General features: G+C 44.0%; 1 protein-coding gene across 1 annotated transcript; it reads left to right on the forward strand.

The window, feature by feature from the left end:
* The first annotated feature begins 247 nt into the window (after positions 1-247).
* On the forward strand, positions 248-11,084 carry LOC107152898 (zinc finger protein 844-like). Its single transcript, XM_048791446.1, has 3 exons — positions 248-2,621; positions 8,863-9,144; positions 10,182-11,084. Exons 1-3 carry the CDS (start codon positions 2,619-2,621, stop codon positions 10,500-10,502), a joined length of 606 nt encoding a protein of 201 aa, XP_048647403.1. The 5' UTR covers positions 248-2,618; the 3' UTR covers positions 10,503-11,084.
* Positions 11,085-11,369: the final 285 nt, after the last annotated feature.

The following is an 11,369-nucleotide window of genomic DNA, read 5'->3' on the forward strand; positions in this document are numbered from 1 at the left end:
CCCAGCCGGAAATATCTCTCTCGGAAATCCCTCCTCCTGCACTTCCCCAACCAATGGGAACTCTCGGGGAATCCCCGGAAATCCCCACGAGAACTCCAAAATAGTGCGAGAACTCAAAAGTTGCGGCAGAGGCGGATAGTAATGCCTCGCCTGTCAATCAATACTGTTGGCAAAATGCCAGGGACCATACAGACTCGGCCGTGGCTCTCAGCATGCCAATTTTTGTAATTTCCTCTAAATGTCTGGAGCCAACTAAATGACAAATGTATCCTTTAAAAGTAGTTGGCCCTGTATGAATTTAGAATTCGGGGTGGTGTATTTTCTTATTGCCTCCCCGAGTCTCTCCATGAAACTAGCAGGACTTTCCTGGGGGCCTTGTACAATATTATTTACCTTGGAATGGCCAATGGGCTTTGTTTGGTTTCCTGAGGGCATTGATGATTAACATTTGGAAATGACTAATATTCCAGGCATTCTGCTCATCACTCAGATCCCAGTCAAGATTGTTCTGGGACCACCTGTGCTCAAGAACGATGATTAGTTTGTGCTGCTGGGGCACGAGCAAGAAGGAGGCCATCCCCTGTTCTTTAGCTACTTTTAGGGTACCTCCTTCTCACTGGAGGTTAAAGTTTGGTTCAGTAATAGCATTATATTGGTGAGGTCAAACACCTGGCCTAAGTTCTGAAATGCCTCAATATATTAATCTGGATCTTTCAAAAGCCTCCCTAGATTTATTCTTACCTGTTTTAAGTCTTGGAGGGAGAAAGGGGTATGTACTTTAACTGGTCCAAATCCTCCCCCTGGCATCTCTTGGAGAGGTGGTATATTTCATCTGCTTAGTGGGGCCAGGGTATGGAGGACAGGAGGACTGCTGATATTGCTAATGGATATCAGCAGGAGATGGGCGTTTAGGGGATCCCCCTGATTTCTCTCCCTCAGTAGGTGATTCTTTAGGCCTTCTCCTCTCATGGCAGCAATTACTGAGGCAAGGCCTGGCAGTATAAGAAAATGAGGCACTTTTTCTTGATTGTCTGTGGGTCAAACTTATCTTAATTTTTCAGTATGCAGGCTAGTGGTGAACCTGGCAATACTGTTGAGAACAATGCTCCCTCCTACCTGGGTCCTTGGAGACCTGGATCCATGAGCTTCTGGCAGTCCGGCACATCACCTCTCATCACCTGGATCTGCCAATCCTAATGGTGGCTGGATTGGCAGGTGCTAAAGTTCTCAGTTGCCCTGTGCCAGACACCCAGGAAAATTCAGACTTAAGGGCATTTACTGATGTCCCTGCCACTATAAATTTTCCAATTATGAAGACGCACAAAAAAAAAAAAAAAGAAGAAAAAAAAAACCACCTGTATACTCGTTTGTTCTGTGGATTAAAGGACTCTCTGGAGGGTAAGGGAACATCTAATGGTTATTAGGCAGAAAATGCCCTTTTCCTGGAAGAGTTTATTGAAGGGGTTGATTTTTTTAAAAAATCACTTTCCTCTTACAGCTTTAAAAAAAAAAATACGTTGAGCACATCTGAGCACAGGAACAGTAATGGGGAGATCCTAAACAGGCTATAAAGGCTTACTATGTAAATAAAGAGGGTGTTTTACTAACAGTTCTCACCCTAGAGTCTGAATTTCTAGTGTCTGATCAGTGAAGAAAGGGCAGCACCTGGAGGGATCGGATTTGGGGGAGCGTACCATGGCCCCCAGGGCAGTGTCATTGGCATTTTCCCTCAGGGCCACGTTTCAGTAATCACAGTCTGGCTCCCTGAGTGGGAATGTGTTTACCCCCCTGCAAATAGGGTTTCATTCTGAGCTGTGGGTGAAGCAGACACCTTACCTGAACTGGTTCAAGTGTTTGCTTTTCTTTATTTTTAATTGCTTTTATTGCCATGTAACTAATTTGTCATGCACTTAGTTGTATTTCCCTGTTGTCTTTCTATTTTCTTGACTGAAAAATGAGTGGACGGAATTAAAGTGTGAGGTGGTCTTGGCCATGTAGCCGCAGGCTCTTCCCAAGAGATGGATGCCTGTCTGCTTCCTTTCCAGTCTGGCCTGACCTGACTCCCACCTCCTCCGAGGTCAGGGTTGGCTGCCTTCACACTGAGTATTTTGCCTCGCACAAGATTTTGACTCTGTGTCCAGGCAGAAGATGCAGAAAGTGTCTCCTGAGAGCAGGAAGACAATAGGGCCTGCTTTGGAAAGCCAGGGTCATGTCTGCCTACGTGGAAATGTCCCCCTGGTGGGATAGGTCCCCTTGCCGGGAGGAAACTTTGCCTGAAAGGGGATTTTGCCAAGAACCTGTTCTTCCAGCTTCATTTATCCAGGAGTCTGCTACATTTCCTGTCACTCAGGGCCCCAAAGTGTGCATATATGAGCTGGCAGGATAGAGGGGTGTTGTAGAGCCCTGAGCAGTCAGCAGGCAGGTGGTGGCAGGGGATGGCCTTCCACAGTCTCACAGGCCTTCATCTCTCATTCTCTGCAGCTCAGAATCCATCTCCAGGACTGTGTCTTCTCTGCTGTGTGAGGCCCAAGGGGCTCTGGCTCAGATCTGTCTCCCTGTGATTTGCAGGTGCTGTGAGGTCCATAGGGAGGCTGTCAAGACTCCCCAGAAGGCAGGAAATGGTGAGTGTGTGGGGTCAGGACTGCTCAGGTGGGAGATAAGATGGTTAGAACTGGGATCCAGCTGTGGCTGGACTCTGTCCTTTCACTGTCCACTCCAGAGTCAGTCAATCCAGACCTGAGGGAGATGTTGCTACAGCTCAGCCCTTGATGCCGTCAGGCCATGGTGTGGGTTGGTCCCGTTTGGGCTCCCAGTGTGCTGTCTGGTCTGCAGCCACTTTGGCAGAATCCTCTCTTCTCAGCTGGACCCCAGCCCTAGTCTCTCAGTGTGCAATGAAGGCAGACCATTTTCAGGGGATACTGTCCCAGGGATGGGGTTCCTGTGTTCGAGGTTATTGGTCTAGGGGTCACCATCCCTCCTCCTCCCCTAGGAGTCTCTAACTTTCCCACCCCATCTTCCACATGTTTGGGAAACAGGGTCTCCCTTTCCTTTCCCCAGCCTAGCCCCTCTTAGGGCTGGCAGTGAACCCCTAAACTTGCATATCTGCCAACATTTCCAGACTCCAACTCCTCCTCCAGTTCACAGCATTATCAACTGTTCCCCTCACTACATTCACGTGGGCACAGTATTTTAATTATCACTTTTTCACTGAATGATGCATGATACTTTTTTAAAAATTTGTTTCTTATTTGTGAATATCTACCATGAGGGGAAAGATGGAACTCCACTATTAAAACTCTTTGGGTCTTCCTTTATCTTTTCCCAGTACAGACACCTTAATATCTTTGGGCACAGGTTCCTTTTGGATACTTTACAGGGCCTTGTGTCCTGAGCCACTGTTCTGGCCTCTCCTGGGGCTGCCACAAGGTGCCCACAGTTGCCCTGTGTCCTGCAGGTGTGGGGAATTTCATGCCGTGGGTCAGCTCCTCCTAGAGGACAGCCTGAGGTCTGGGGTGTATCCTTTCAGGGGAGCAGCTGGGGGTCCTGGAATTGAGGAATCTCTGTAACAGGCCTCATCTCTACTGCTGCCTCCTTGGGACATTGTCACTCCTGTTCCCACTTCTTGTAGTCAGGTGGACATCAGCCTGTAGATGCTGGTGCTAAGGGGCCAGGTCAGCAGTGATTTCTCTCCCCTGTGTTCTCTCACAATTGTGAAGGATCAAAAACTCTGCCAAAGCTTAAGAACCTCCCACCCCAGTGCAGTGCTGTGCAAACCTGAAAAGCCTCATAGAGTGCAGTCAGGGTCCAGGTCTCGTGGGAGGGTGATCATGGAATGTTTCAATGAGCAAGACCAGGTGAGAGGGTCCCCAGCTGTCCAGAACCTTACCTGCCCCTTGAGCCTGACATATCTGTGCTTCCTCAGCTCCAGCCCTATCTGTGTTTCTCATTTGGAAATGACCTTCTTTATAGATAAATGTAATATCAGAATTCACTGTGATATATTTATAGAGGCACATAGCATATTTTGTTCCATTTCATTCCATAGTTCCTCTCTAAATAAAATATCAAAATAGTTGGGGGATGTGACTAAGTGGTTATGTGCCCCTGGGTTCAACACCAATTACAAAAAAAATATATTGACATTAGAATTATTTGCAGTAAAACATGCCAAGGTAACAAAAACTCTTGCTGAATCTCAGTTTGGATTTCATTATTTTTTGGGACATGTAAATGACATCTGTCACTCTTTAGCTGTGGGTCCCTCCAGAGATGCTAGGACACGGAAAGCACTCGGCTCATTGCTGTGGACCTCCTCCGGGCAGTTCTGGTACCATCCCTAGGGCCTGTGGTTGACTGCCCAGGGGTGCAGCCTTGTCTGTTAGGTTCTATGATGGTTGCTGTGGGTAAGCGAGTACCTGCTGTCCTCAGCAGGATGCTTTTCATGGTGATGTGGAGCCTGGCAGCTGTGTCTGAACACAGATCCTGTGGCTATGAGTTCTCTGCAAGTCATCTGTGGTTCAAAAATGTCCCCCCTGGCCAGCACGGCTTACTGGGGTGCTGTCCTCAGTCCTGAGTACAGAGGTTCCACTGGTCCCCTGGGTTCTAACTTGCCCAAGGTCATCAACAGCAGGTGCCCACTCCTTCTGCTGAGTGACTGAGGCACAGCGTCCAGCTAGTGTCCAAACAGTGCCAACATTTGCCAGCTGTGGCCACAGTGGCTCAGGCTGGGAGCTGTTTCTCTCTGCTGCCTTAGCCCGGACAACTTTCTGCTTTGACCCACCTCCTGATGTCTATGTGGACAATGTGGGCACTTCGCCTTCAACTTCTGGGGACTCAGGCAACTCCTCCTCACAGCCTTTGGTGGGTGGCTGTCACAATCTGGGGACCATCTCTCCATGCCCATGGATTGCCGAGCAGCTTCCTCTGTCATTGACCACAGGTAGTCTGTGGCTAAATTGGTGGGGAGATATTCTTTTTTGGGTCTCATGCAGCTTCCTGCCACTTCTCCCCCCAGTATTGTGGTCAGTTGTGACAGCGATCCTGACGGTTGCCCTTTCCTTTTCTCAGAGGCTGACCCTGCCTTGTTGCTTAGCGGGAGCTCTAGATCATCCTGCCCCAGAGCATGCGTGCTGCTGCCTCTACCCAGGCTCCCCTCGGCGGTCGTTAAGATGGTAATGCTTTGAGCTCATGATCACTAGGTATATTTTCATTTATTTGTGTCTCATTTCATTTCTTTTAGGAACATATTATAGTTTTCAGTATAAAATCCTCATTCTTGGTTAATACCTAATTTTTTTTTATTCTTGATATTATTTTTCAATACCTTTCTAAGGTTACTCATTTTCAGTGTATGCAACTGATTATCTGTGAAGGGAGATAATTTTACTTTTTCTTTTCCAATCGGGTGCATCTCTTTTCCACTCTTTTCTCCCTGCATAATTTCCCCTAGCCACTGTTACTATTGCTGCCTTGGAAGGACCTGGTGAAAGGAGCAGATCTCATGTTCCTAGAGAGAGCTTTTCTTGATTTTACCGTTGGACATGATGTCCTCTGTGCTTTTCACATATCGCCTCTGATTATGTTGAATGAATCCCCAGTTTGTTTTTGTGGTCAATGAGTGTGTTGTCTTCTTCAAATGCTTTTTCTGTATCAATTCAGATGGCTCTGTGTTTTAGTCATGTTGCTAATGCTCTGTCACATCGATTGATTTTCATGTGTCCGCCCATCGTCCATTTCAGGGATACCTATTTCTTGGAAGCAGTGTATAATTCTTTAAATGTACCTCCAAAAATGGTTTGTTGGAATTTATATGAAGATTTTAAAAAATTTGTTTTTATGTGGTTTTAGGATTGAATCCAGTGCCTCACACTTATGAAACAAGTGCTCTACCAATGAGCTACAACTCCAGCCCTGAAGATTTTTGCATAGGCACTTATGAAAGATATTTATCTGCACTTTTCTGTATACATAATGAGCAGAATTTTGGCCTCAAAGAGTGATACAGGGAGTAGTTTCTCCTCTTCAGTTTTCAAAAAGTATTTGAAGGAGATATGTATTAATTGTTGTGAATGTTTGGTATTTCAGAAGTGAACCACTTGGTCCTGGGTTTTCATTTGTTGAGGGTGATCCATGCTGTCCATCTCAGAACTGTTCATATTTCCTCCTTCTTCTAAGCATGGCATGTTTCTGGACATCTGTCCACTTCCTCAGTGTTGGTCCATCTGTTGTACCCTTGGGAAGTTGTTAACTGAGGTGTGACACCTATAGTTCCTTCTTCCATGCTGTTGTGATGGAGGTATTCTGCTGTTGACACAGTGTCTTGGCGGGGGGGGGACATTCTGTTGACTGTTGCCTTGGCCTGGGTTCAGGACACGCAGGCCTTCCAGGGCCATTCTTCATGACCAATCCTCAGCCCCCTCTCCTCCCTGATTAGAAAGGAAGGTTAGCGGGGGATGGAGCTAGGTGCTTCTCTTTCCCCAGAAAGTTTGCCTCCTAACATCTTGGGTGATTCAGCCTTCAGAGATAGTTTCTTTTGAATGTAGGGCTCAGGAAGGATGGAGTTCTCTGGGCATACTGGAAAATGCCATCTTTTTGCCATGCTTTAAGCAGTAAGCTTGTGTGTGTGTGTGTGTGTGTGTGTGTGTTTATGTATGAGACAGAGAGAGAGAGAGAGAGAGAGAGAGAGAGAGAGCGCTCTTCACTGTAATATATTGATGGTGTTTCTAGAGGAAAAACATCATGAATTTGTAAAAATAGTCATAAAAATCACTGGGCTGTAGGTCGTGGTAAATTTCAGGTAAGGGGAAGTACCATGCAGTGCCAGCTGTCCTCCGACTCCTCCTTCTCGCTCCCTGACTGAGGGGTCCTTGTCCTGCAGGTGGTGTCAAGCCTCACCTGCTTGGCCTTCTCCCGGGCTTTCCTCTTCACGGAGAGGAGAGGTGGTCCTTTCTCCACTTGTGGCTCTCACCTGCTGTTCCTCCTCCTGGCTGTTTCCTGACCGACGTGCACTTACTCACCTCACTCTGTGCCCGGCTCTCTGAGGTCGTATTATTGCAGGTTTCTCCTGCAATGTTTTTCATCTTCTAATTCCCTTAATTTTAATGTATTTGATTTTCTCATTCTTCTCCATTACTGTTTACTCTTCTTAGGTAAAAATGGTTTTTCTATTCCTCTCAAATCATTTCCTCTAAACTTCTAGGAGTGTTTTGATTTTCTTTGATGTGAGAATTTAGAATTGTGAAATAGGACTGAAACGCATTTTTGCAATTAGGTTTGTCTTGGCCCATGTTTCATATTGCTTGTGATTTTTTTTTTCCCTTCTAGAATACCTGTTATGTCATCAATCGGCGTTCCTTATAAGGTCACCCCCCAAAAACTTTCTTGTCTCTTGGTTCCTTTTTCCTGTGTCTGCTAATACGGCGCTGCTTGGAGTGTCATAATTGGAAAGACCTAGATGTACAGTCATGTGTCACTTAAATATAGGGATGCATTCTTGAGGAATATATGTAGGCTGCCTCATGATTGCACAAACATCATTCTCTATTCACATGATCCTGGATGGCACAGCCTCTTGCACACCTAGGCTCTGTGGTGTTGGTGGTTCCTGGGCTACAAACCTCCACAGCATGTTGTTTTACCAAATACTGCAGTTGACAATGCATTAGGTTTGTTATTCCAGCATCATTGCACACATAAGGAATCCCTTTGCTATAGACACCTGTGTATGTGTCGCCTATGTGACCAAACATGTCTTTGAGTAAAACATTGTTGTGTGGCTCCTGACTGTATATTAGAAAAGTCAGCAGTCTATGGTTCAGAAAATGTTGACAATTGTTACACATTTCTTATGCCTATTAGGCTTGGCAAATTACTTCTTGACCACTATGAAGTCTATTTTGGAGATTTATAAAATTGGGCAAGGCTATCATTTGGAAGAGGTGACCTTTGTTGACATTGAGTTATTCCTAAAACACACACATCTTTCCACTTACCCCATTCTGCTTTGTTCTTGTTAGAACTATTAGACATTTGTTGTTCATGAATTATTGTTCTTTTGTCCTGGTTGGTTAGACTTGATTTGGAGTAACTCAGTTGCAGCTAATTTTTCTCAATCCCCATGCTTAAAGCATGGCAAAAAGATGGCATTTTCCAGTATGCCCAGAGAACTCCATCCTTCCTGAGCCCTACATTCAGAAGAAACTATCTCCTGGGGATTGTCTGCCAGAGAAGCTTCCAATCTCCTTAAGCACAGGGTTTGTTTTTTCACTTGTTTGTTTATTTTCAGATGGGTAACCCTTTAGGTTTTAAAGTAACAGTGGAACAAAATAATCAGATTTCTGAAGGAAGGCAGACGTTCAGTAAAGATCATGTTGTTTACCTATACTCTCAGCACTAGGACTTAGTGTTACTGCTTAGTTTGGTGAGATTACTCCCACATACTTAGTTCTCTCTATCAGAAAAAGTCCAACTTTATCAGCCAGGCATTTCTAAGCGTAGGTACTCTCAGGATGACTAATGTTAGCTCTTTTCTGCACATGAGATAGAAGGGTTTCATTATTCCACGTATTAGACATGCACCCTACAAAGGCATTAAGGGTGACCCAGGAGCATACTTTACTCACTGGACTCCACAATGAGGAGGATGTTTTTGCTCTGCTGATGCATTTCTGGATAGTCCAGGACTTATATTGGAATCCCTCTGTTTGGGCAATTGAGTGCACAAGAATACAAGTTTTGATGACAAAATAATGGAATAAATATTTGGAGATCACAGAAATGTGACAACATCTCACATGATGGGAATAGAGCCCTAATGCTGTCAATTTCTCCTGGCCTGCACTACACTTTTCTGGAATATTTTAGAATTCAGTGGCCTTTGAGGATGTGGCTTTGAACTTTACACAGGAGGAGTGGGCTCTGCTGGATCCTTCCCAGAAAAATCTCTACAGAGACGTGATGCAGGAAATCCTTAGCAACCTGGATTCTATACGTAAGGATGATGTTTCATTACATAATCAAACACTGAGTAATTGGGAGGGTTTTGTTTTTTCTTCATTTTTTAAACCAAGAATTGAATTCAAGGGTGTTCAACCACTGACCCACATCCTTTTTTGTACTGTATTTAGAGACAAGGCCTCCATAAGTTGCTGAGGCTGGCTTCGAACTTCAGATCCTTCTTCCTCAGCCTCCCAAGCTGCTGGGATTACAGGTATTGGCCACAAGGCCTGGCAAGTGGGAGTTTTTTTCTCATGGATTTGGAATGTGGAATGGGTTTGCATTGGAGAATATATTGGGCCTAATGTCTTGCACTCTGCCGCATAAATCCCATATTTTTTTCCTTTTTCCTTCATTTTAATTTTTGCATTAGAGTTGTTCATATTATAAATTCCATAATTTATTCTGAAATCATGATGATTTATAATGATTGTTCTGTGTCTATATTTTAGGAGACAAATGGGAAGATCAGAACACAAATCCCAGGAGAGATCTAAGGTAATTTGTGTTCACTAGAGGAAACAGTGTCTTGAGGGAATTGTAACATGTCCTATAATTTTACAACACAAGCATAGAAAACAACCATGATATGAATTATAGTTATTCTCATTTAACCAGAAATATGAACTTTAATGTACAATACATGTTTTCACAAATAATTGATTAATTAACAAAGCTGTAAAATGTTCTCATGATACTACCGTTTTGATATTAGCTCTGAGAATCAGTATTTTCAAACAGTTTGGACATGACAGAAAACAAATACTTTCCCTGACATTGGTAATAGTGTAAGTGCAACACCAACTCATTAATATAAAAGTGTTAATGAGCCAACCATAAATTTCCATATAATGTTTTTACAGAAGTCATATGGTAGGTTCTGGAAAAATTAAAACAGGTACTCAGTGTGGAAGTACCTCTAGTGGGATCCCAAATCTTAGTCTTCACCAGAGCTTTTCCACTAGAGTAATTTCATGTGTAAGGAATATGTATAGACAAGTCTTCATATATATATTTTTTCCTTAATAGGCACATTATATCCCACTCTACAAACAAACCACAGGAGAATGAGGAGATTGGAAGGAAGCCATATAAACTTAAACTGAACAGAACATCTGTAATTTCTTTTACAAGTGTTCAAAGGCTAGCATTAGTGCACATTGTAAACAAAACTTATGAATGTCTGACATGTGGAAAAGAGTGCAGTTGTTCCACATATTTTCAAAAATATAAATAATCTCATACTGGAGAGACAGCCTACAGATGTAACCAATTTGGAAAAGTCTTCATTCAATCCTCTTACCTTCAAGTACATAAACATAGTGGAGCGAGGCCATATGAATGTAAACAATGTGGGAAAGCCATCAGTCCTTCCTCTTCCCTTCAAAGACATAAACGAACTCATGCTGGAGAGAAGCCCTATGAATGTAAACAATGTGGGAAAGCCTTTGTTTCTTCTACTTGCATTTCAGAACATAAACAAATCATACTGGAGAGAAGCCCTATAAATGTAAGCAATGTGGGAAAGCCTTTGCTTCTTACAGTTCCCTTTGTCAAAATAAACGAACTCATGCTGGAGAGAAGCCCTATGAATGTAAACAATGTGGGAAAGCATTTACTCCTTCTTTACAACTTCAGACACATAAACGAACTCATACTTAAAAGAAGCCCTATGAATGTCACCAATGTGGGAAAGTCTTTGTTTCTTCTACTTCCCTTTGGCACCATAAATGAATTTATACAGGAGAGAAGGCCCATGAATGTAAACAATGTTCACAACATGAACAAATTCATACAGGAGAGAAGACCAATGGATGTTATGAGGTCCTTGCTTAGCATCTGGATGGCCATATTAAGTGAGAGCCGCCATTTTAAGTGAAAATTTTTGCTTTCCCACCCAACGGCATTTCTGAGAAAGGCTCACCACTCCCTCATACCAACCCAACCCTAACCACCCACATTAGGACCCATCCACTCTGATTCCTGAGCCCTCCCATAAAACTCCTGGAACCCCAAGCCTGTTTTGCCTCTCTCCTCTATAGAGAGATGACCTTTATTTGTCAGCTCTGACAAATAAACTCTCATGTGTATCTCTGCCTAGTCTCTTTCATTTCTCGATTACTCATCTCTCATTCCTCACTTTCCCTTCAGTTTGGTGCTGAAACCCGGGATAGTGTTCCCTGGTGTGCCCACTCGCCTCTTCGAGGGTCACTGAGGGTCCCCAAGCCCCGATCCAAATTCCATCATGAGACCAAGCGCTCATTCTGCTAAACGCCCTCTCTACACCCACAACTGGACATTCCAAAAGCCCCTGTCTCTGATTGACCTAAACAAACTACAGGTCCTGGGAAATGACCTTGAATGTCCGGCACTCC

Source organism: Marmota marmota, unplaced genomic scaffold (genome assembly GCF_001458135.2).
Source record: "Marmota marmota marmota unplaced genomic scaffold, marMar, whole genome shotgun sequence".
In the NCBI taxonomy this organism is placed as follows: Eukaryota; Metazoa; Chordata; class Mammalia; order Rodentia; family Sciuridae; genus Marmota; species Marmota marmota.

Excerpts from the sequence above, each read along its gene's own strand:
- LOC107152898 (XM_048791446.1), top strand. Across the intron at positions 9,145-10,181 it reads GAGACAAGGCCTCCATAAGT|CATGTGGAAAAGAGTGCAGT; the intron begins TGCTGAGGCTGG and ends ATGAATGTCTGA.